We start from the raw sequence: 27,146 nt of genomic DNA, 5'->3' as shown, positions 1-27,146 counted from the left end.
GGACAAACTACTGGCAGCTCTGACGTCAGCAAGAGGGAGGATAGATGCGCCTCAGGTAGAGGCACAGTGGATGATTTCAGAAACTAGAAATGTGAACACTGGTATGGTGTAATCACTACGTTCGTAAATAGTCTGCTGTATATAAAAGTACACATAATTAAAAGGTAAAGTAAGGACCAAACATGCCAAAAAATTACAGGTATCATTATGCAATATGCTGTCATTTCCAAATTATGTGGAGTGTATAGTGAATACAATGGTCTGTTTCCTTGAAAATATTCAACTTACATACAGTACAAAAAAAAAAACACTTTATCCAACTTTTTAACCCAAAGAAAAACCATACACATATATATTTTTTTGTTCTGACCTCTCACTGTTTTTGTTCTTTTTTCAATTCTGATTATCAGATTTTTCAGCCAATATATTATTTTATATAAAAACACAAACATTAAAATTATGACCAAGACAAGTACTGAGCGATTAAAATTAAATAAATACATGATAATTATAAAAAAATCTCTCTCGCGGACAAACCATGTATGGAGAGATGTATGTTAGGAACTTCCTATTACTTATCCGTCTATATATACTTACATATTGAACAGTACTATGACTTTGACACTACTTATTGTACCCAGAGTCAGTGAATACTAGCTTTAAGAACAAGAAAATGCCCTATAGGCTATCATGCAATTTGTTTAGGGAATCATATTTTAATTCGACTTTGCCTCTTTAGCATATGTATGAAATGTTGCACTAACTACAAATTCAGTAGGCCTCCTTCGCAGCAGACAATTTGATTTGTTATAACAGGAAAAGCACGAGTTTAACTAATAACATTAATGGTGGCTCAGTAAGTGTCCCAGAAAGTCATTAAGCCTGTGAGTGGGAATGCACAATATCAGGATACTGGAAGAAGCAAATAGAGTGGAGTCATTTTTAATATTGTAATTCCACTTTTCCTGCTATGTGATGTTGAAATATCACATAGCATACCTATTTGATCTTTCTCAAACAATGAAAGATGGTCGAGTCTATGTACCGTAAGGCCTGAAGAAACAACACAAAATCTAAAATGACCACTAAGGATGTGAGATGAAGCGCTAGGAATGACACAGATGCTGAGTGTTATCAAAGAGTGTATCCACAGACCTGGAGATGTAAGTACATTTTGCAGACACATATTTACTATTTGTTGGATTTGTACATACACAAATGAATCTAATTTAAGTATTACTCGATCTATTTGAGGTGAAAACCTTATTAAAGAAAGTTATTTTAAAAAAGGATGACTCATCTTGGACGTCAAAGCTGACTTCTGGATGTTTCATTAAATCTGACCTATGAAGGCAAAGCTCAAGACGCTAAAAATAACCATTTAACGTTTCTTTATTTGTTAATGTGCATATATGAAAGACAGCCCTCAGTATTAATGTCATGGAGTTGAATGGACCAAATGTCTAGACCGTTGACAGAGTGTCCGTCTGATGAGAGTCGAGTCTAATTGGATGTGAAGCTGCTTAAATGTGTTTGTTGTTGTACACAGATCAGACTCTATGGGGACAGGACTGATATAAATCATTTCTCACACTGGTGTTTATTTCATTACTGCGGCCTAATGGCTCAGCAAATCGTCTTTGGTTGTACTGTTGGAGGAAGGGGTTATTGTGTTGGGTGAAATTATGACAATTTTCCTCGAGGAGAAATTACTTAATGTGAGGCTAACATTTCACAGGAGACGGCACATAAAGCTATTTTCAGTGAGATGTGGATGTGATGCAACTGCCAGTTTAAATGGTCCAAGCACTGTCATTGGAAAACAGAAAAATAAATCCCTGGCCTTTGTCATTTTGGTAAGTCAGGGGGGAAATGATAACTGAAGGAGCTCCATTGAATTACAAAGTTATTCCCTTCACAAGGTTATGCTTTTTCCAAGTCTCATAAAGAGGATCAACAGAGGTCAAATATTGCCATTTTACTTTTATTGAGAATCAAATGTGTGCTTTACTTTAGATTCATATATTTGAATCTGATAAATGGGTTGGTTTTCAATGTTTTGTAGCCAAGGTTCACCTCGTACTGAGCCACAATGGAGACTTGTTAAACGGAAAAAAAAAGGTTAAGAAATCACCTTGGCTTCTCTATAACGGTGGATTTCTACACCACTGTTCAACGTCTCAATTATGAAATGTTCCACAGTTAGAAAGAAAGACATCCGGTGTTTCATGTCACCATCATCCTTGCAGAAACACTAAACAAACACAGAATAATAGCCAGACCGCTGGGGATTCAAAAGAGAGAGAGAGTAAGATGAAAAGAAGTGAGAGAAGAAGAAAGTGTGTGAAAGAACGAGAGGAGAGATGACAGCTACTGGCTGGCAAAGTAAATACATGTCCCACCTTGCAATATTTTCAAATGTTTCATCTCTTATGTGCATAATATACTGGTATTATGTACCTGAAGGGACATTTTAAATACATGTGAATCAATGCAGTTCATATTTGAGGTACAGGTAATGCTTAACAATAGGAGGATAATGTTTACACGAGGAGTCTTATTAAGTGGTGCGGTGAGGCAGAAAGGTTATGGGACTGTGATGTGGGGGAGCAACTCCTTGTCCTTAAGGTCTAAAGTCTGATCTGCATGAAAGGGCCCAGATGGACCAGCAACATCTAAGTACATTTTGGGGAAAAACATTCACTGAGAAGCACCAACCCCCACTAACAACATGCTCATTTATGCTTGTCTTGTACAGTAAAGATGAGCTGCAGAAGCTGGAAACATATGGGATCATATAGGATTTACTGTCACTCAGAGGCATACCATCTGCTGCATCAACCCAAGCAGACATCACACTATAGATGGGTTTCAGGAGATACTTATAAAATATGCAAAATGAATGTCAGACGAGCCAATAGGCTTGGACATTGTTATATATTTGTTATATATAAAAGGAACATGTTTGTGAGCTAAAAGCCGTGTGGATACTTTTATGTTTTTTTCTACTAAATGTTTTAACAATACAATCTATATTTATACAGCTCTTTTTACGCAACAATTGATCATAAATGTTTTACAGTCCGGACAAAACAAGACAAACGAGAAAGCACAGGAGAAAACTATAATATAACTTTTTAATAAAATGAACCAGACTACAAATACCTCATGTTAATATAAAGATTGTGCTTTATTTGTCAGTGTTGTTGTTTGTTTTGTTTATGCATTGCATTTAAAAAAGTGCTTCATTATTGCCCAAATAATACAAAATGTAAAAACACCTGGAAAAATGACAGACCATTAATGCAAATCTACCAAACTGTAGGTTATGATGAGTGATACTGCTGCCAAATATAATGGAAAAAAGGCATGTATCATGGCTGCTTAATCTCTGACATGTGAGGTAAAATGTGGATTAGATGTGACTGAGTCCATGAAAGCTTTAATAATAGCTTTCTGTATTGTGTTTTTACCAATATTGCAGAAAACCCTGAGGGGATTAGAACAAACTGTCCAGTACCAATTAATTAGGTTTAATTAGAGGAGCCAGTAAGAGTATCCCACCATCTGCACCCCTAAAGGAAATGCTCTTTCATCTAAACTTATAGTGAAGGTAAATATATAAATGGATGAGTGGATTGTTGTTATGTGATAGTGAGCAAGTGTACACTTTGATGTATCTTCCTTGTAAGAACGATAAAACATGTGCATATATTTTTGCTCTGTTTCACCATTTCCTGCGGAGGCCCCTGGTCTCTGGCTCAGAGCCATCTCCACTTGCCAGATCATGTGGTCTCCATGGCAGCCCATTGGGTTACACAGTAAACACCTCAGAGTAAATGAATGAACCTGCTTTAATCCAATAGGAATCCCTTTCTCAACTTTTCAACCAGTCACATCCTGTCACATCCTGTTTCATAACATGGAACACCTTGTTCACAGTTATGATTAATGTGAATGATTCCCTAAAGGTTTGTGTGTTTAGGTTTCAAAGATCTTTCAGCAACATTTATATAAAAAAGGCATTTTGGTGGCATGCCATGTCTAAAAATAATGGTTAAACACCCTTTAACATTTTTACAAAATCCAACCAAAAGAAACAATAGGACGTACCAATCATTATAACAATCAATAAATGTCCTTTTTTAAATGATATTTTGCAGGACAACAGTGACAGCTTTGATATTTCATGCGACCCTAGGCCAATTCATTATTTCCGGTGCTATGGTCATGGTGACGCAAATTACGTCAAGGGCCAACCTTTGTAAACACTTTTGTTGTTGTGCACCACACTCCTCTCCAGTTGGTGGCGTCACCAAATCGTTGGTTGCCCACCTCCCTCTCATCAGTGGCGGCGCCAGATATTTTCTTTTGGGGGTGCTGTGGGGTAACTTGACGTTTCATAAAGGGTGCTCAAACATTTAGGGTTTCCCATCAATGTACCGGGCGCTACAGTTGAATTTTCTACTGCAACACTCCCCACGCAAATACACAGTGTACCCGCGACTATTACAATGAAGGCTCGATAATCAGCTCACGGCATATAGGTGTAAGCAGGGGTAAAGTGCTATTTTTGTGGGGGGTGGACCTAACCTCCTCTAGGGTGGTCCGGGGGCATGCTCCCCCGGGAAGATTATTTTTAAAATATTGAAATTAAATGCATCAATCTGGTGCACTTTGAGAGCAAAATGAAGAGATCTATGGATACATCTCTCAACACCCATATGAAACAGAACTGTAAACAGATTTACTTTTTCTTTATGGATATTTTACAAATCACTCCCCTTTTAAACTCTATTCTTGTTTTACTGTAATATAGTATTTCATACCTGTTTTTCATTTATGCTCTTATTTTTTTATACCTATAATGATCATATAAACGTGTGCCTCGGAAATACTTATTTACATTAATCGTGACCAAACCGTTTGAGACCCAGGCACTGAGATAACTTAGACTAAAGTTAACTATCTAAACACTGAGAGAGTCCTTTACTTCACCTGAGCTGAGGTTATCTGAGACTCTCAGTCTGACAGGAGAGAGTTCTCCCTCCACCTTATTGTTGAAAAAGCTCCTTATATCCGTTAGCGTAGCTAGCACCAGACGCTAACCACAACGATCTCCGGTACCGGTGCGCGCTCTCTCTCTCGCTCGCGCACGCACACAAAATGGATCGTGCCACACACACACAGAGCAGATCTTGAATGAAACACAGAGACCCAGAAGTAGGCTACTTGTACTGTACTGTAGCATATTATTTTCGAATCAATCCTTTTTCAAATGATGAATTTCACACATAAAAAAAAAGAATTGCCAAGAAGAAGAAGTAAACTAACTGAATAGTTGTTGAAAGAGTTGTTGATTTTAAGGGGTTTCGCGGTTAGTGCCATGCAGCATGAATATAATTCGTAAAAGTAAAACGAAGCAAAAATGGCGTAATAAATAGATCTGCGTGAAAATCTGCAAGTCTGCAACTGTCCAGGGGCACACAATGAGAAATTAATGAATGCAGGCTACGAGCAATGGTTGATAGGCCTTGAATGACCAGAATCCACTGAAGCGGTTTGGTGCACATTCTGGTTTAGGGTGTGTGGATTGATGCCATACTTTTCCGGTAAAGGTTGGCACAGACAGTCCTTTAAATCCATTCAAGTCTGAGTTGAGAAAGTGTCCATAGCTACAGGAAACTCTGAGTCACAAAGATTGTCTGGTAGCAGACTGGCTTCAGTAGTGCACATTTGCATTTGACACAAAAAAAACCTGCCAAACCACAAATGTGTCAGCTTGGCAGATGATGTTCATTCCAACTCTCTGTTGTACAAGTGATTGATGGAATGAGATCATGGATGTAATCAGGTGAAATGTTGATTTATCTGCAGGTAGACAACTTCTTTCCAGGGCAACTCCAGATTTAAAGTCATCGCTCCCATGACGATGAGTAAATTGGCTTCTTGTTTTTGGAAGGATTTTATGATTGTAAGTTAAAAACGTACTTGTTGTGTAATTCTGTCTATAGTTTGTTCTTCACTCCTTTCCACATTGACTGTCTGTCAATCACATCAAATCAATGTCAAATTCACGGCTCATTGGTTCATGTGGGGTTCATTCAGTTTGTGGTGTGTCCTGTGCCCTCAACAGCTGACGGCCATATTCCTCAAGGAAACATCGCCATCTCGTGGTTCGTTTGCTTCAGGCACGTTGTTGTATATCTGGGCTATAAAGAGATGTAGGAGCTATAAATGTCTTAGGAAGCTGTTAGGTCGTCTGTTCTGGGTCTGCAGGCCAGAGCGCATCCCAGGGGTGGGGCAGATGTTTCAAGATAAATGAGCTTCTATATTGATGTCGAAAATGTGCACATACAAGCTGCTGACTAAAATCAGATAATTGATTATTGTATCAATTACAGGCAAGGTGCATACATCATGTTGTTAATTATAGACTTGCTACCTAAATCTGTCAGTGCACAAAAATATACTTTTTTAAACCGCTAAATAATCGTTTTGTGCACTCACACAAGCATAGGAATCAGTCCATAATCTGGATGCAGCTGCCCCTTTGTTTACTATCAGGAATTTAAGATAAAACCATCTGACTGCACATGTGTGCTTCAAAGTGCACAGAGACATGGTCGTGGCAATGTGAAAGTCAAACGTACAGGCAGTTCTGAGGAATGCAATTCATCTCCTGCACTCTGTAGGGCAGCTCTCATGATGCTGCCAAGCGGCGCTGCGCTGTGTGAGAAATCAAAGCGCAGGCGTGGAGTCGGGAGGGAGCCTATCTTGCGCAGACTGGGTACTGTACATGGCCATTGATGCTGCTGGATAGATGTAGCCCTGATGTAAATAGGAATGGCGAGGGCAGCGGACATAATATGTCTCGTTATCTCTGCTTGACATCGGAACATTTGAAGCCACCATCGGGATTTTACAAAACGCTGGGGCCTTTTCTCGTTTTCATGTGAATCTGCCTTGACAGCTCGCCTGATGCTTTTTATTTGACACAGGAGCCAAAGCAGACGGGCGGCTTCTTCTAATAGACACTCGGGAAAAACAGGTCATTATGACCTTAGTATCCTCCAGTAAAAGAAAACCATCGGATTGCTTTTACGCGGCAGCATTCTGCTTGCATTTTTTGCTTTGGATTTCGTGTGCTGTGTCCGGAGAGGAGGATCATCATCAGTTCAGCGTTGAGGTAAGATGAATGGCCTTCCCTCCCCGGTTATCATAAATGACCGTGCTCTCTCCTCCACATCATGTGCCTCAGCGGGAAAAACATATATGTGTTTATGCATCGACTCCCAATGCTATCCGTGGGAACAATTACCATAATGCATAACATGGATACATTGTAAGCCTATCAGCACAGCTCACGCACTGAACGGCGAACATAGCGCGCATTCCTCATTTGTAGAGTGCAATGAAACAGAAGGATGCTCATTTTATTACACTGCGGTCCGTGAGCTGAGCTGATTTAGCCCAGTGATCCTAAATGTGCCACCCAGAGAAGAGTCTATTTTAATAGAGAGGTGATGCTTTCACTGCTGGATATTGTTATACAGGCCAGCTTTCAGTCAGACATTATTTAGCAGCATCACAGTGCTAAAAGGATATTCAAATATTTACACACAAGCTGCATAATAGGATTTGTTGTATCTAATTAATTGATGTAATTTTCCTCCTCACCTCTGGCTCCCTTTCACTACTCTGAAAAAAAAATGCTGAGGCTGACAGTCACACAAACACATCATTATTCAATTTTATGGATGACTGAAATCTGCCCAATATCTATTTGAGATCTGTGCCTTTGGACCAAACACAACACACACAGGAAACACGCCCACAGGAGAGAGGGAAAAAAGGATAAACAAGGCGTTTAGCTCAGCAGAAAGAGGGATAGAGGCAGAAGGGGGAGGGATGGACAGAGGAGACAGCTAGTCAGATTAGCTAGCTGGAGCATATCTCATGGCTGTAGTGATGTGGAGGCAGCTGGGTGGCATGCGGACAGCTGTGCATGCATGGCGTGGCCACCTCGTGGCCTCCCAGCTCAAAGGATTGAATCTAGAAATGACCCCTGCATGACGCCCGGGCTCCAACTCTCTGTATCAAGTACAGGGCAAAAGAGAGCAGCCTCAGGACAGAAACACTGACTAAGGTCACTAAAAGAGATTCAAATGCAAACAGTTGCAATGATGTGCAAGGAGCCTCTGAGCAAGTATACACAGACACATTAAAACCATGGCTGGAAAGACATACAATAGATTATTAACCTGCAAATTATATGAAGCACCTTGTTGAAGCTTCTGTGACATTAAGTATAACCAGAAGCTGATTCTCACTGCAGTTGGCTTTCTTGCGATAATAAAGTACTAATGGTTAGTCCTCTCACAGCCATTTGTGAGATGCAGAATAATTGCCCTGCAGTTATTTTCTTATTGATTTCTATTATGGGACTGGCCTCTTACTGGGAAATACTCGGTAGGGTAACTAAACAAATAGTACTTTGCCCTCATTAAACAGCTACTGTGCCCTCGAGTTAGCTACCCCAATGAATATCTGTTTGTATTTGAACCAGAATGCCTTCGAGTGTCAAGTGAAATATGAATTCTGAAAAAGAGTATATATTGAAGAAGTTACATCTGGGACCAAACATAATCAGACTCAAAGTTGCTGCAGCTTATTTGATATCCTTTCACTTTTGACAGCTCTGTTGATACATGTACATTGTAGTTGATAACTAATTAATTATCTGAATAAACTTGCAAAACGCAAATGCATAATATCCAGGATGCTATTTTATAATACACATTTTATTGCTTATCACATCCTACTCTATGTTCATGTCATTATTCCTGCTTCATCCAAGATATCTTATAAAGGGTATAAAGTAAGTCTTGAAATAAGCATTACATGAAGACCCAAATATTTTTGACTCCTCACCTTTTGCAGGGATGGCTACAGAGGTATGGCTACCTTCCCCGCACAGAACCGGGAATGTCTGTCCTGCGCTCGGCCCAAACCTTGCACTCAGCCATCGCTGCCATGCAGCGCGTCTATGGTCTCAATGTCACAGGGACACTGGATGAGAAAACCAAGGAGTGAGTATGCACACGTGCTTGTTCAAACTGTGAGGGGCAGGCCATTGATGACACATTGATGCAAATGCTCCACTCATTCATTTAAACATGCAAAAGGAATCAATATTGTAATGAATTAGTGAAGGCCAGAAATAGAGCTGTTCATTTCACCCTCCATCACCTCGCCTGAAACAACCCCAGGCGAAGGTTTTAACACTTTTCCTTCTTCTCATTTTGCATGATGATGCAGTGATATCACGCTGAGGTGAGAATTAATGTTTTGCCTATGTGTCAAAGTATGTGTGTTCTGTACTTGTGATAATCTCATGTGTTATGAATGAGAAAACATGAAAGTTGATTTCCTCTCAGCACTCATTGAGAATGAAATCCTGCACTTGTATTGATGACTGTAGTTTGCAGTAGTTTTAGTGATATATTTTGCACACCACTTCCTTTATGTTTTGTTGCTGTTTCAATGTTCACCAAGAGAACTACTAAGTACACTTTTGTTTTTCTTGTGATGCCTCCTAATTTATATTTTGCAAACTTATATCACCTTCTCTTCGCCTCTCTTCTCTTCTCTAAGTTGGATGCAAAAGCCTCGCTGTGGAGTACCGGACAAGTTTAAGATTGCTGCGAGGTCACGGAAGCGGAGATACGCACTGACAGGACAGAAGTGGCAGCGTACACACATCACCTACAGGTGATAGATAGTACAGACAGTTGTCATGGTGACCATTGAGCTTAGCCTCTAATGCAGGTTTCAGATTTGCCAGTGTTAATTTTTCTCAGCCTGTCTCTCACTTCCTCTTCTTTAACCACCTGGGATCTCACGCTCTGAGTTGTCATAGAGACAGTGCAAATACGTCACACATGCTGGTGGCAGACACACACACACCAAAATATCATCAACATCACACGTTCAGATTCACAAATAGATGCGCCCTTGTGTGCTATGATTATGTTTACTTTCCGGTTTATAAATAGCTTGCTGGCAAAATGAAAAATGAAATCAGGCAGGTTTTCTTTTTTAATCCTTCTCTGTATTCTTTTAACAAAACAAAACAGTTTTAGGTGAGGAGCATGAAGATTGAGGCTTTCCTCTCCCTCATAGAAAAAACTGTTTAAAATCCTGAGTGTAAATTGGACGTAAACTCAGCGGAAATATTAAAACTCTCATCTTATCTCGCCTAAATAAGCTGCAGCTTTTTAATAGGTTCTGAGTGGTCCTGATAAACGGTTCTCTGGCACAACTGCAAATTGACAGGTTACAGCAGTAATGGACGATAACACTGTCAATTTATTCAAATCCTTCCTTCCTGCACGAATTTGAATTGATGAGCCACCTCTCCTAATGGAATGTCAATCAGTGCTGAGCCAACGCTGCTGCTGACTGCACTTTATTCACCAAAATGAGAGGAGAGAGAGGGAGAAGATTTCCCATTCCTCCCTGCCTGCTAGGGACTGATAACGACTGCAGTGTTAAAAGTTCAGTAAAAGCTGCCGGGCTTGAAATACTTGTGTCAAGTGCAACTTTTCTCCCCATATAACAGTAAAACATTTTCCTTTGAATTGAAGGGAATAACAAGGCGCAGGGTTGATGCAGTTTATACTTTATTTTGGCTTTTGCTGATTGCTTTGTTCCCCATAGTCGCCATAATACTGTACGATTCCTGTACATCTATGTCTTTCACTGTGAATGCACCATATGAACTACAACCTGCTCAACATTTTCCATGTGGAATGCAATTTACTGAGGTTTATTTTCATTTTTAATCAAACTGAATTAACATTGGCAATTTAATAAAGATGCCAAAAAGCTTTTATATTCAGCTTTGTATCATCTCCCTTGTGGCAGATACTTTATTCAGTTTGCTTTCTTTCTTCCCACAGCATAAAAAATGTCACACCTAAGGTGGGCGCCAGGGAGACTCACGATGCCATCCGGCGAGCATTTGACGTGTGGCAGGGTGTGACTCCCCTACGCTTTGAGGCCGTTCCGTACAGCGCTCTGGAGACTGGCAGGCGTGACGTGGACATCACCATCATCTTCGCTTCGGGTTTTCATGGTGACAGCTCTCCCTTCGATGGGGAAGGGGGATTTCTCGCCCACGCCTATTTTCCGGGCCCAGGCATAGGAGGGGACACACACTTTGATTCAGATGAGCCATGGACCCTAGGGAACCCAAACCATGATGGTAAGTGAAAGAAAAGGTGTGTTTACATTACATTTTCATTTAGCTGACGCTTTTATCCAAAGCGACTTAGAATGACCAATTACAGGGACATTCTCCCTGGAGTAACTAAGGGCTAAGTGCCTTACTCAAGGGCACACTAGTGGTGGTGTTCCTGGCGGGATTTGAACTCACAACCTTCCGATCTTTAGCCCACCTCACTATCCATTAGACCACCACTATCCCCCTTTAAACCTTTAGAGACAGATTAAGTGGTGATGGTCAGGGGGTTTGACAAGAATATGCAAATAAGGGATTGAAAAAGTAAAAGTAAGGAGAAACTACAGCAGAGAAGTTCATTGGAGAGTATTAGCAAGCATAGGAAAGGAAGTAAGTAAGGTTTGTAAATGCATTGTTGGCAGGTATGTAAACAGGTAAAGTGGTTTTGAAGATGTGAGGAACATTGAGAAAAAGAAGAAAGGAGAGTCATCAGGAGACACAGATAAGGGCTGATGGGAAGCAAAAAATGAGAATGCAGATGGCTTGGCAGGAGCACAAAATAACAGAGATGGTATCACAGGGCACGGTATGAGGGATGCTTAACCAAAAACAAAGAATGCAGAGACGTCTTTGATCGGCTGTGCTCTGTTAAGATGCATCACCCCATCTGTCAGGATTTTGATGTTTTTTCCCCTGCATAATAAGCTCTTTAGATGACAGGATAGAAAGCTCGGCTATTTTAAGACATTGCTTGCTGGTAAATGATTATGGCCATTCTGTTTTTAGTGAATTTGCTCAGTGGTGTGCTTGAAGAGAGTGATATAAAGAAATAGAGATATATAAATGAATACCATTACAATCTGTCAAAGATATATTGATATGACGTTATGTTGTGTTATTCTATAATGGAAATATCAGGTAAAGTTAGGTGAGTTTATAATTAGGTTGAATCATGTTGTGCTTTACTTTGTTATGTTATACACCATTATGTTATTATCGGTATATTGTATTAGCAGTGGTGTGTTAACGAGTATTAACAACCTCTGAAATGTCCAAATTGACCTAAGCCGTGTAATAAGTCATTATAAGTTATGTTGAGCTATGGATATTATAGGTATATAAATTAGGTTATCATGTTAGATTATGTCATATTGTTTAATCTTATGTGATTTTATACTGTGTTGTGCTGTGTTATGTTATATAACATTACAGTATGTGATTATTGGTATATTAACTGAGGTTAGATTATAATGGGTTATATGGTGTTATAAGTAAAATTAGGGTATTGTTGGTTAAATTATTATGTTATTTTATGTTACAGTGTAAGATGTTAATATACAAGTTAGATTAGGTTTGGTTATTTTAAGTTATGACATTATTTTATCTTATGTGATGTGATGTTACATTATGTCGTGCTAATGATGTAATCATTATTTGCTATGGTATGCTACTATGGATTGATTAGGTTAAGTCACATTAGTTAGCATGGCTTGTATTGTTATGTTATGTGTCATGTTTGGTTTAACTTTGTTATCTTGTTATGTCATGGTGTTTTGGATAATGTTATGATGGATCAAGTTAGGATAGGTTATTATTGATTATGCTCAAATTAAAAATTAAGATATACTGTAACAGTGGCCCACATATTCTGTAATGAGAGCCTTCCTGCCTGTGTGGATGCTGGCAGGGTGCAGGAGAGAAGAGGCCTTCCTCAGCCGTGCATCCACACAGGCTTTAATTACCCTACCTACGGGGCGCCAGGCTTGTCAGAGCACCACCAGGCTGCTGCTCCTGCTAATACCCTCGTGCTGTACGCTTACATTTTATCCTCCCATTAGTGGAAGAGGAGGGTAACAACTCACACTGTGTTTGTTCTGGGGAACTGCTTGTCACCCACCAGCTCCCCTCCTTGTCTCCCTCTCTTTTGTTCTCCTTCTCCAATGGTAATTGTCTCAGACTCCCAAGTCAAATTCATGTTCACCCTTGAGCAGTGTCCCATGGTTATCCATGTGGAGTGCTGAAGCTCCTTTCTCTGCTTATGGGTCTGGGAAGCTGTACAACCTTTAATGGGCTTTCACAGCGGTGTAATTGTAAATGTTGCATGTTGACATGTGTGCTAACGGTAGCTCTGACCTGTCTCTTAGGAGTCTTTATGGTAGACATTTCTTGGTTTGGTGGAAGAGGCTGCTTGTGTAAGATAAATGGGGGAAGGGGAGGTGTAACCTTTTAGCTGCTGGCTGAGGGTCAGTGGTGGGTCTGTGCAGCGCTGCTGGCAGGAGTGGATATCATGTTTTAAAGGGCAACCATCTCCTGGGGACAGCTTCAGTCGCAAGCTGTACGTAAATGGTGTTGTTCTTTCTAAATCAAGTTGACACCATGAGCTGAGCACTGACCAGAGACACTGACCATGGCATTTTTGTTCTTTCATTTGTCTGCGTGTGTTTTAATGTGATATGGAATAGGTGTATAATCTTCCCTTGTGCTATGCCAATGTGTTCAGGTGCATTGCATGAATGTTTGTATTTACACTGTTTTCTGGTAACTTGAGCATAACATAAGTGTGGCCCTCTGCTCACATGGGGCATATTTATATCTAGAGCAACAACAAAAAAATCAATTTACCTACAAAAATCTTTACCTGCACTACATTGCACTGCATTAGCTCAATGGAAGTCAGTGTGCATCAGAGGGCTGGAAATAATGATTACATTCATTGTTGATTAACCAACCTGTTATTTGTCAATTATGTGTTTAATGGGTTTCCTATAATAAGTAAAATAATTGCTCAGTTGTGTCCAACCAATAATCCAAAACCCTAAGGTAGTCAATTTATCTCAAGGAAGATACAGGTGATGAAACGTAAAGGCCCAGTTAATAGATACAAAATAAATGTTATGAAGGTATAAACATGTGTTTCTGTGCTTATCACCACCTATCTCTTGTGTTCATTAAGTGTGTCTCTGCATGTTTTCTACTGTTTCATCACAGCAAACATAGTCACATGCATTTGTCTCCACCTGATATAAGTACTATCTGTATGATTGAGTTTTTTTTGGCATTAACATAATTTCCCCTCTTTTCCCCTCCAGGTAACGACCTGTTCTTGGTTGCGGTGCACGAGCTGGGCCACGCCCTCGGTCTGGAACATTCGAATGACCCGACCGCTATCATGGCTCCTTTCTACCAGTACATGGACACAGAGAACTTCAAACTACCTCACGATGACCTACAGGGCATCCAGAAAATCTATGGTAACCCTCTGCTACATTTCTTATAGTCTCTGTCTAGACATTGACAGAAAAAAATTATTTTTCTTTCAATTCTAATAGTTTGACAGCAGATTCAGAGCAATGTTACATTTACTTTCCTGAAGCCATATCACAAAATGTTATAAAAACAGAGGCCCTGCACTGACTTAGTCACTATTACAAAGCTGCTGAAACATACAGTCATTTTGGGTATTTTGCCAGTAAGCAACATTTGTCAGCTGTTAAAGAGGACAGCCAACATGAGTCAACGCACGCATCACCTGTGCCAACATTAAGGTGTATTGGTAAAAAAAAGAAAGTAAACATATTTAGCATCTTAATAGGGAAATACATGTATCAACCTTACATAGAAAAAGTGTATAGACCTTTTTTATCGTTTTAGGTCCACCAGATAGAGCCCCGCAGCCCACCAGACCCCCGCCCACAGTCCCTCCTCCTCGCTTCCACCCTCCTTCAGACCCCCGTAAGAATGAACGCCATGCCAGACCCCATCGCCCTCCACAGGGGGCCAAGCCCTCCAACCCCAACTCCAAACCCAACATCTGTGACGGAGGCTTCAACACCCTGGCCATCCTGCGGCAGGAGCTCTTTGTGTTCAAGGTAGAGGAGATCATCAGCCTGAGTAAACATGGCTACAACCATGAAGATGATGATGATTCTACCTTATGTGTTTCTACAGGACCAGTGGTTTTGGAGGGTACGGGACAACTCGGTGGTCCCTGGTTACCCCATGCAGATCAACTACTTCTGGAAAGGCTTGCCTCCCAAAATTGATGCCGTGTATGAAAATAGCGAAGGGAAATTCGTCTTCTTCAAAGGTAATAAAGTTTTTTGGGAACAAGTAGTGCTATGGAGCAAAGTTTTTACAAGTGGGTCCCTATTTTTAGTATTGTGCAAACGCACTAAGATGCACATGAACACGTGAGAGCACAAGAGGGACGTGATGCGCGTTTCTGTCACAAGGTTCAACTAGTGGTAGCTAATGTGCCAATACAAGAAAGGCAAGGAAGATGCTAACTGCTTGCTACAAAGCAAGCAAGCAAACATGGATGGTAACAAAACAGGATTATTTAACATTTTTCAAACCGCTTTTATATACGTGGAAGACATATATCAGACACACAATGACTTGTTGAAACCACTGATTTTGTTTACATATTTGTTGTCTATGTACAAAAGAATTGGCACCTTTATTCGTTTTCTTCCCAGATTTAATTTACATTCATAAAATAAATAAATACAAAAATAAAAATAATCAAGGTAATCCTCACAAATAGGAAAAGGGCTGTGACAAAATAAATAAAAACACATTACACAAAGAACCCTTTATCCTTAGTTACAAATAAATATCCATGATATTTTAAAACATGTTATTTTGACAAACAAGAATACTGTTGTTTCCCCCTCTACAAGTCCCTGTGGATATTTTTGCTCTTCAAACATCCAGTCATCTTTTATCATAAAGCGTCTGAGCGGGCGAGTTTGACGTTGCTTTGCATTCTGTACGGTAAACACAATGTTTGCAGGTCCATTACAGCCATCGGACCATCAGCAGATTAACATGACATCTGTCACCCAGTGGGATCAGAGTGCCTCATGCTTTATTTATTCTCTCAAGCCAGGGGACTTAACTGCATGTGTGTGTATGTGAGTGTCAAGCTACTTACTGCAAGCTCACCGCCCCAGCAGCTCTCCTCACCCTGCCTGATGCATTTATTATTTTATCAATTAAAAGCAATAGCTTCGATAAAACTCAAAACAACAAGTTTCTGCAGCGTGGCGTTCATAGCATCATCCTCCTGTTTATTGTATTATGGATAACACCGCATACATGTTGTGTTGAGCAGATATTTTGTCAACGAGATGTTACATCTGACCTTTAAAATCTTGTGAACAGGAACACACACACTTGACTGAGCTCAGAGTGTTTTGCGTGGTGTGATTTTTTAGGTCATCTTCATCATAATGTCTTCGTCCCAGAGCATCATAATTCGTTGTGTTTATTTTAGGAAACCGTTTCTGGGTCTTCAAGGACACGACTCTCCAGCCTTCGTACCCTCAGGACATCTCGCTGTTCGGGAGCGGCATGCCCACTCAGAGCATCGAGACAGCCGTCTGGTGGGAGGACGTCGCCAAGACCTACTTCTTCAAAGGAGACAGGTCTGTGACGAACGGTTATCAGCACTGATGTGAAGTTAAGATGTTTGGCTCTCTGGAGTCTCTGAGAGCAGACAAAGTGCTGTGAGGATCAATCAAGGCGGAAATCTTTTAAAATCTTTTGATTAAGCTGATAAACTGATTCTGTGTGACCAAATTGTATATAAACAGTAAGTTAAGGAGTAGATATTACAGATTTGTTTTATTTGTCAGCCCTTTTTGGCTCCTTATAAACACATGTTGTCAGTGTTTGGTACATTTAATGATTTTGGGGACAGTTTCCCATGGAATATTTAATTATTTAGCAGGTTTTTAATTCACTGCATGTTGGCATAGATACCGTAGCTGTCATCTTTGAAGCAATGCAAGCTGTCACATTTTGCTCTGAAAATGCTGATTGCCTATTTAATAGCTAAAAAAATGCTGCTAATTGGCATTCAACCCAATAAGACCCAATGTAAGAGCAACACATGTGATGGGGATTGCAATACTTCAGAGTTTTTTTACTGAGAGTTCTTTTCGAGTTTTCCCCGAAACAGCAGAGGATGTGTTGTTTACCCGTGTGCGTGGCAATGATGTTAACTTTTGAGAGATGGCAGTGTGACTCACATGTTTGTTCAGCTGTCATGATAAATCATATCCTAGGAGGTCAGTGGATCTATGGTGAAAGCTGTCAACATGCTTTGTCATGATACTGTCATCCCTCAACCTGCTGCTGCACATCATGACAAACAGGAGGTTTTGTCCATCGTCTCAAACACGAGTGCTTCTCTCTCCCTCCCTCTGCGACAGGGTGCTGTTTGTTCTAATTCAAAGAAATGTCACTGCGTAGCAAGATTTATGTGTGTGAGCATCAGTGTATGAGAAGCAGATCAATCAAAACAACCCCTGAAACACATTTGCCAGACAGATAAACACAGTGTGGATGATGGATTGACCACTTTCTCTGGTCATGTGAATCAAGTCAGTTGCAGATCTTTTAAATGTTCAGATTAGGTTATATTTTAAATCTCGCTGCAAGCTACGGATAAAATAAGGCTGTAAACACAGTGTGCAGATGTTCAGTGCCATGGTACAACCTTGATATTGTATTCTTCCTTTTTTAAAAGCTGTATATAGTTAGAGAATAACATCTTCTTAAAGATAGGGTAGGTAAGTTTGAGAAACCGGCTCGAGATCGCTAGAATTTGAAAATACACAACCGGAGAAAATCTGCCACTTCCTTATAGTGACCAATGAGGGCACGAGATAAGTTTGTGCACAGATGGAAGGCTGACAGGCAGGTAGGCCATCCAGTTATTTTAGCCAGGCCGGCTAAAATGATTGGTCGTGCTTTTTACAGTACCACGGCTTCCTCAGATTACATTTTTTTATGGATTTTTTGTCAAAACACTTAAGATATTCATTGCTATTGGGATGTTAAGAGCATTCCATGGAATATAACAAAAAGTGTTTCTCGAGCCGGTTTCTCAAACTTACCTACCCCACCTTTAACTTAGAAGGCTTTTCTATCTGAGCAATATGAAAAATAACTGCCCTCACCTGGTTTTTATAACCAACTTGCTAAAAGTCCGTCCTCAAAAGGTATGTACTGTTAAAAGCACCGGTTTAATCACAGAAAACATCATAACAAGCATTGGAGCATCAATAATTGATATTTAGTTTTGATTTTGTGTAATAGCATAATTAAATCGTTGGAGTAACAAAGCCATCTACTCTTATATAACAAATAGATTATTTTTTGCATCCAATCAGCTTCTTCTACTCTTTTGTTATGTATATTTCTTCTTTGAAATGTGACTGTTTTTTCTTCACTGCACCTGAAAAGCCTACATTTGGGAGACCAAAAGCCTTTCTCATTTGCTTGACATGACTGTTTTGGCAACTCAGCCCTTGTTTGAGTTCCTGTGCAAGGGTCTTGGCATGATTTGATAGTGGACAGGAATAGACTGAGGAAGTTAGTATATTATAATAATAAATACTTATATTTGTATACTCCAGAGATTGACAAATAGCCGTGTCTGCTTAGCGTTGATGAATTTAGCAACTGTGTCCAGCTGTCGGATTAATTAAACTCTCATCACTGAGCTGATTTGTGTTTCAGTGTGTGGATTTGTGCATAGTTACAAGAATGTGTAATTTTCTCTGAACGACCCAGATCAGGGGGTCAGGTGTCTTACAGGCACATGTCACTCACTGACGCTATTTCTGTCTGTCCTTTTGTAGATACTGGAGGTACAATGAGGACATGAGGACCATGGATCCAGGTTATCCCAAACCCATCACCATCTGGAAGGGCATTCCCGACTCTCCACAGGGGGCCTTTGTGGATAGGGCCAATGGTATGTCAGCTTTTAATGACCGTGTAACTAGTCAGTGAGATTGGATTGAGAGTATTTACACACTGGCAGTGCAGCACTGTTGTTTCTAAGACAGTGACATTTATAAAACATGAAGAGCAACACTTAACTCTTGTACAGAGATCCAGTTTGTCTGGTATTTGCTTTTATCATTTTAGTCCTGAATGCAACAACATGACAGAAGGAAAACAGGAAGTTGACTGAACAGTGTCTTTTTTCTGGATACATTTTCCGTGAATACATTTAAACCGGTGTAAAATCTCTGCTTTAAAACACTTATCAGAATTGGGAGAATCTGCACACATAGACTTTTCATAGTAACAAAGAGTGATAAACAAAAGGGAACACAATGCAGACACTGCAACTGCACACCAGTCGCAAAACAAATAGTGGAACCATAGAAAATGCATTTTGAATATCAATTTATCAATGGTTTACTTGATGAGGTTCTACATGATGATTTGCTGCTTGTTTTCGTAATGGATGATAGTCATTTTTATATTGTTTTGTTATCACATAGACTATACGGTTAATATTAATGAAAGAACATAAATAAAAAGTTTAGGCAATTCAGATCAGCATATCCAAGTATTTCTCCTTTAGGAACTTTGACTCTTCTCAATTTTTTCTCCAATCTTGTTTGTTACAAATACAATGTTACTGCACTTTTCATTACTTTCAATACAACTCTGTAGAAACCCAAAATGATTAGCCTTATTTTTAAGCAACCTGAAGCACGCAGCGAGTAATTAATCTCTTTTTTTCACATAAAGATTCTGTTGAGAGACATCAGAATAAGAATCAGCTTAATTGGCCAGGTATGAGTACTGTGAATTTGACTCCATTTTGTTCATTGTTGCTATCTATATATAAATTCAGCTAAAAAAAAAAAAAGGACAATAACACATAGTCGCTGATTTGGCTTCTCTATTGCATGACAAAGTGGTACATGCAACTGCACAGTATATGTATAAAAGTGCATTTGTTTTGTCCCACAATACCTCCCTGCAGGTTTTACCTACTTTTACAAGGGCAAGGACTACTGGAAGTTCAACAACCAGCTGCTTCGCGTGGAGCCCGGCTACCCGAGGTCCATCCTGAGGGACTTTATGGGCTGCGACGGGCTACCTGCAGACCCCGACTGGGACTGGAACCCCCCGGTGGCCGAGGAGCGCCACTACGACAACGGTGATGTGGACGTTGTCATCAAATTGGACAGCGCTGGGGGCACGGAGAAAGCCGTGGCCATCGCCATCCCCTGTGTCCTGGCGCTGTGCATGATGGTCCTCCTCTACACTGTTTTCCAGTTCAGGAGGAAGAGCACACAGCGCCACATACTGTACTGCAAGCGCTCCATGCAGGAGTGGGTCTGAGGGGCTGTTATCACTCTGTATAGAGAGGGGGTGTGAAGCTCTGATAGAGGTCTAGCTATTACTTGAAGCCCTAAGTACAGTAATTGGAAGCACTGTAAAGGGTGCAGTTCTTAAGGATTGCCATGTTGGCAGATTTGAAAGCAGCTTGAACTTATAACAAGCTGCAAGGAAGCGAAGCGATCAGCAGAACTCAACTGAAGACATTAAAGGAGCCACATCTCCTGTTTCCAACTAATATGTATGTATCTGCTTTGACTTTTTTTCTGTATCTTGGAATGAACTAAATTAAGTGAGACAGAGTTAAGCTACTGTAAGTGGGACCTTTGTCTATCCTCGTCTCTGCACGCCGCTTAAAAAGCCCCTAGCACTAACTTCAGTGGACAAATTAGAAATAGGCTTCTACTTTACTTTCAATTCTTAATTAAAGCGCTTTTTTTTTCATTTACCGTCCCCATAAAAGATTATTCATTGTGTGGAGGACTGATACACAAACCAAATATGACCTTTTCTTCCAAAGAGGATTACAGCTCGATGTTGTTTTTGACGGGATGTTTTTCCTCCATGGATCGAACATTTTTGCATCATACTCAGATTTTCTTTAAGCCATCGGTATTCACATCCACTCGTCTGCTCTGTAATCTGTGTCGATGGGAAGCAGCAGTTAGTAAGAGCTAGGAACTCAAGACTGTTGTGGCAGTGTATCTCCAAAACGGGGGCCAAAAACCTCTCTGCAATATTTATGAGACTGCCTTAATCACAGAATGCTTAAACTCCCTTCCCTTTCTCTCTGTTTCCCTGGTGTGGAAGCTGAATAATAAGTGACACAGTAGGAACACAAACAGTGTATAAAGGCATTCATTGCTGCCCATAATGCAACTGCAAAACTAGTAGTATAGGACAGTTTCGATCCACACCGGGTTCATTACTCTTGAAAATGTGCTAAGCAGTGCTAAATACCTGATGGCTAGCAGGCCATCAGCTTTCATTTACTGCCCCACCTGAGGGTATGAGAGAGAAAGCGAAGGCTAGTTGTGTGTGTGTGAAACAGACAGTAATTACCCACGCTATAAATGTACTGTAGTGTCAGTTATCGAACAGTTACCATCCTGCTTCCCTTTTTCCTGGCAAGTTTGGACACTAATACTCCATACGGTGTCAGGCCATGCATTTTAAACAGCTTTTTTTTTCAACTTTTGTACAAGGTTTACATTATATTTCACATAGCACGCAGAGAGTTAGTGGAGGAAAGAGAACGTATACACACAGTACGTTTCATTAATCACTGCATCTATGGTCAGTGCTTTTGCCCAGATTGCTCCATCTTCTCACTAAGTTATTGCGAATAGTTTCTGTGAAAATGCAAGTAAACAAAACATTACGAAGGAAACACACATCTAAAACAATAACAAGATATAATCTGCATAAATAAAGACACTTAGGCATATTATTGTCTGCATTTTCGAGTTCAATAATAGAATCAGGTTGTTCAATGCACTGTCAACACATTTACTATTATAACTATTAACAAATTACTAATAAATGCTTATAGAACTACTCTAACATTGGAATTAACAAAAACAGAACTAGCAAAACTAAGTCTGATGACAAATATGTTACATATATATCGTGATCTATGAATATGCCTTTAGATGACATATGTTTCAAACTGTTTAATCAGCTGATTATGAGAACCAATAATATCACATTAAAAAGCAGACTCTCTTTGACGTGAGTTGGAGCAAAGGATGTTTTCCCGTCCTCATGTATTGTATGATGAATGCAATACACAGCCTGGATCCGAATGAAATACATTGTCCTGCAATTGCCTTTGATTGTTGCCATACATGTAACAACGTGGTTGTGTGGTGTAGCGTTTCTCAGAGTTTGCCGGATGTCAGTGAGCATTCATGATGTGATTTTGTTTTCCTATAAATATTCGTGCTTTGTTACTCTTTTACTTGAAATGGTCATCAACATCAACTGTACAGGATATCTGACATAATCTTTAATATCAAGGCAAAGCTATTTTAATGCCATATCTCAGAAGAAATTAAGAGATTTTAACATGTCTATAATCAATGAATTATCTAAAGAAGGGTTAAGGGGTTGGATCTTGATTGATGGGTTGAACCTTTATTAGATGTGGTTTTATCTTGTCATCGTTGGTAAGGGATAAAAACTTTAAAACCTATGGGCAATGCATGCCGTTGTAAAACTAAGATGTCATTCTTTCATGGATCATTCAGACACTCTTCTTCTGTTCAGTCTCTCCCATTGTGGTGAAATGACTGAGCAGCACTGCAGGTTTCTGTTGGATGCGTTGACACATCCAAACTGTCATCTTTTATAAAAACAAAATGTGAAATTACTAGCTTCCAACCGGTCCTCCCTGTTCCAATCTTCAGTCGATTGTCAAACTGATGAAAGAAAATGTACGCAGGCAGGAACATCTTTCCTAAAGCAGTGCTGAATTGCAGCACAAATCACACCATGTTGATCTACGACCCACTGTAATTTAAGGCGGAAGACAAACCCTTGGCTCAGTGTTGTGTGTGATGTCTTATCAGTTTTGTGTGTTTGTGGTGAGGCTCTGATGGCTCCAGCGAGAGTGAATTAAAGACGGCCACTGATGCGAGTCCGTACTGTATTTATTGCCGTATTTATTCCTCTGTGCTCAGCACCACAGATCTTGCATTGCATTGTACTGAGGACAAGAAGCTGTCAATAAAGTGGGTTTGAAATGACAAGTTTTTTTTCTACCACTCCCATGTAATTGTCCACTTTCTGTTACTGCCTAAGCAACAAATTATCTGACTGCAGCGTAGGTTTTTCCAATCTTTGAAAGGTAAATCACAAACTTGAAAAGGTTACATATACGAAATGCTCTTTTTAACACCTGAATCACTTGAATAACTTGACATTTTAGATGTGAATTAAGTGCAAGGTGGAAGTGTCAATGCTCTGACCTGTCCCTGTTTATCTTCAGACTCCTCCAAGGTTTTGTTGTGTCTGCCTTGACACACTGCATAGCATTCAACTAATTTAAAGTGTTGTTAAAGGAAGTAGATGAGACTGATTGGACAGCAGTCGATACATCAGAGAGACAAGGGTACGGACGAGACAGGGGACATTTTGCAATCATTGCCGTCACAATCTTGTATACATGAAGTATATATACCGCAAGGCATAGTGTATGAGAAGTAAACATTGCATAATATGTACATAAAGAGTGTATATTGTCTGCTTGGGAGGATTTTGTTTTTAAAGTCATTCATTACATGGATAAAGAAAATGCTGTGTGTTGTAAATAAAACAAGTGCATAAAGAGTGTCTCCTTGTATCATGCTCTCACATAAATGTGCGTGTGTTTGTTAGATAAAAGCAGAAAACATCTATTAAAGGGTTGGTGTCACCAAATGACAAAGGATAGGAAACAAAGTAAAAAATACCTCTAAATGTATTTACCAATGCAGATAATGTGATTAACTTACCAATGTATTTACACATTTGTTCCAAGGTATCAGCCAAATTATCAAAACAAAAGGTGATTGGAAGATGTTCTTAATCTCTTTTCAATTCCTGACATTCATTTTTTGACATCACATCCATGATGCTGAAGCTTTTATCCGAGGGAAACCGTAGATGAATTCCTGATGTTGTTGCAGGAGCCATCCTTCATTTGTTGCATGTTTGTGATTGCTTCGTGGGGCACATCGCCTCTTTGCAGATCTCTCTGTGGCCTGGTGCTTGAGTCATTCCACTTCCTTTTTCGAGTAAAAACAGACAGAAAATAGTTTTGAACACACATAAGGCAACACAATAATTCTCACTGAAACACTGCTGTTAGTAGTTATGGTACATCAATAAAATAACTTCTGCTTTTATTCAATTTAATTAGCTTAACAGTTATTTTTCCCTGATTATCCCTTATAATAGGTGGTAATCAGTATTCACTTAATATTTAAATGGGTTATGATTATTATTTCAATTATTAATCAGAGTTCCAAATTGATAGTATGGTTTATTTTCTGAGAATACCTTAACCAATAATTATCTTAAAAAAACACACAGTTTTTCAGATTTACATTTTAATGCCTTTTGAGCTACTGCACGAAATAAGCACCACATTATTATCAACCCCTATTTATGATTTCATGAATACTCATTCAAATATATTAGTTATCACAAATACTTGTTATTAACCAGGCCTGCCCGATCCCAACATTATGTATGTAAACTGAATCACGTACCACTGATTAAATTGTAGATTTGACTATAGTCATTTGGATCGGTGGCATTCTTAGACTTTGTTGTGGAAACAATCTGTAAAAGTATGAACAAAAGCAATGCTAAGAGATGTTATGGTGCATCTAAATGTAATATACAGAGACATACATATAGTGGCCTTTGACTGATAACAAGTAAACTCACCTTCATTCTGCAGAAGGCAGGGGCTGCAGGAGGGGTGAACTCAAAGTTAATTGCAGTAATTATGCGGGTGCTGCGGGATGTATGTCTTATTTCAAGGTCTGTGGGGGACTCCTTTAATATCTGGCAGACAAAAACACACAAACACGTTAAGCTTAATGAGCATACATGACTTAATTTACTCTGCAACAGATCATTATTATTTGTAAGGAGTTTCCTTACTTCCAAAACATCTAAAAAGCACTTGAAAACTAAAGTTGTAAGAAGTAGTTCATGTCAGAAATATGACACAAGTTTTCAGAGCCAGTATAATTTTAGCTGGTCACAGAAAAATGCCAAATTGTTCTCACCTCATACTTGCACTTGTCTTGGCTGTCATCACACTTCTTTGTGCTCCAAGTTTTCACCTGGCTCACCACAGCATTGCACAGTTCAGAGCAGGGTATCTTAAAGATCCTGCAATGAAGGAAATATTGCAACTCTCTCTTTTATATTACTAAAACAACATTAAAAGCAACTAAATATCTTGTACTTTACCATATTGCTCTGCATATTGACGGGTCTATTTCTGAGTCGGCAGCCGGCAGCAGCTGCAGCAGTAAAGCTGAGGTAGTGAGCAAAGATCCAACACTCATCATGGTCATGGTGTTCAAACCCTTTGCTGTGAAGCCTTTTAAAGTTTACAGGAAACAATGCATCTTCATTGGTTACCTGCCTCAATAAGGGGGTGTAACTTAGAAGTGAAATCAATAAGGGCTGCCTCTCCTAGATGTTTCTAGATCCCGCTCTGGGGATCCCCGGTGGACAAGGGACTTGAAGTGATGATAGTGTAAAAATATACTCCATAAATTAAGTAATGATGTCATTTCATGAGCCCTCAATGTTTACTGGCACCTGGAGGCCACTGTCAAGTTGAAACCATTATGCTATTAGTTGTGGAGAAAAGACTTGATTTGATTGACAAGAACAAGAGATGTGTTAATGGAATCTTGAATGGCACTCGTGGGATCTTTAATAGCCCTAGAAACAATAGAGTTATCACAAAGTTAATAAAGCACAGATAATAGATTAAGAACATGTCAGAGTCAGGTCATGTGTGTCAAGATTTATCGTTTCTTATGATCGAGCACATCCACAGCAACAAAGACTCATGACTCCTGATACCTGTCAGACCATGACCAGCGCAGGGGTCGGATCAGGTTTGAACCGAAGTCACATTCAGCCAGGTCATTCCTTAAAGGGCCCTGGCAAGCAGAACTAATGAGTCCTAAAGCTACAACATCTCAACAACTTCACATAGAGGGCTTTCTTTACTCTGAACAACTGTTTGGTGCATTGGTACAGAGTTTGCTTCTTTTGACACACAAGCTAGCCTCTGTTTGACTGTGTGCCCCTACAAGGAAGGGGTTTATGGACAAGCAAGTAACCTTACTGTCTCTTCTTATTTTCTAACAAGCATCTGTAAATACTGAAGCCACTTTTTCCAAACTTCCTGAACTATCAACATGTATCTTTGCAGTTGATCCCACCTCCAAAGCTCACTCAAACCAACATGGCATACCGGTTGATGTCTTAGACTTAGACTAACGCTGGCAACAGGTGTATCATAAATGATTATATCTTTGAAGTTTCCATCATTTTGTACAACAATATATTTAGGTAAGAATAACATCTGCCACTTAATTGACTGTATTAAAGTATTTGTAGCTGCTATTTCAGTGAGGAGTGATCACCACTCACTCTTATTTTTAGATAAAGCTATATTATATTAAGCAAACCCTTTTGTTTTCCAAGTTTCTAAATAGAAGTAAAAACAAAAGAAACAGAGAATAAGTCAGAAATGCAGCATGCTTCAACATCCTGAATGTTTTTCCTATAACTTTATATTATAGTTATATATATAGTCTTCTTTTTTCTTGCATTTGGCGCATTCTCATCAACATGAAATCTTACTTTATGACTTCCAATGCATCTTGGAAAGTCATTTGCAGAGAACTTCCTCTAAAATACAGTATACTAATACTGATAGTGTTTGCATGTTAGCATGGTTCAAATTAAGTATAGGACTACATTAAATGCAGCTACTCTGTAATTTTTTTTAACTGTTGTTGGTGTAACAGATGTGAAAATTATAGACCCTTCTATTTTTCAAGATGTTGTTGATTGCAGAACATTGTACACCATCCCTGTAAGTATTTTTGTATTTTAAATTGGATTAACTGTATCACTTATTTCACCCTTTAGATCACAAGATTGTTCTATAAAATGGCGGTATGCACACAATGTCATCATAGTGATTCACAGATCAGAAGAC

At 39.5% G+C, this 27,146-nt stretch overlaps 1 protein-coding gene across 1 annotated transcript; it reads left to right on the top strand.

The window, feature by feature from the left end:
* Positions 1 to 6,779: 6,779 nt before the first annotated feature.
* On the top strand, positions 6,780 to 23,734 carry mmp16b (matrix metallopeptidase 16b (membrane-inserted)). The gene is made up of 12 exons (XM_034137141.1): positions 6,780 to 7,189; positions 8,944 to 9,092; positions 9,322 to 9,336; positions 9,658 to 9,774; positions 10,965 to 11,269; positions 14,335 to 14,496; positions 14,897 to 15,114; positions 15,194 to 15,332; positions 16,524 to 16,674; positions 18,898 to 19,013; positions 19,805 to 19,849; positions 20,043 to 23,734. Exons 1-12 carry the CDS (start codon positions 7,058 to 7,060, stop codon positions 20,402 to 20,404), a joined length of 1,911 nt encoding a protein of 636 aa, XP_033993032.1. The 5' UTR covers positions 6,780 to 7,057; the 3' UTR covers positions 20,405 to 23,734.
* The last annotated feature ends 3,412 nt before the right edge of the window (positions 23,735 to 27,146 follow it).

Source organism: Trematomus bernacchii, unplaced genomic scaffold, assembly GCF_902827165.1.
Source record: "Trematomus bernacchii unplaced genomic scaffold, fTreBer1.1, whole genome shotgun sequence".
Taxonomy (NCBI): Eukaryota; Metazoa; Chordata; class Actinopteri; order Perciformes; family Nototheniidae; genus Trematomus; species Trematomus bernacchii.
The sequence above is the reverse complement of the archived record's forward strand: the minus strand, read 5'-3'. Positions and strand labels throughout refer to the sequence as shown.

Excerpts from the sequence above, each read along its gene's own strand:
- mmp16b (XM_034137141.1), top strand. The coding sequence starts at position 7,058 with ATGACCTTAGTATCCTCCAGTAAAAGAAAACCATCGGATTGCTTTTAC. Across the intron at positions 7,190-8,943 it reads ATCATCAGTTCAGCGTTGAG|GGATGGCTACAGAGGTATGG; the intron begins GTAAGATGAATG and ends CACCTTTTGCAG. Across the intron at positions 19,850-20,042 it reads GAATCAGCTTAATTGGCCAG|GTTTTACCTACTTTTACAAG; the intron begins GTATGAGTACTG and ends ACCTCCCTGCAG.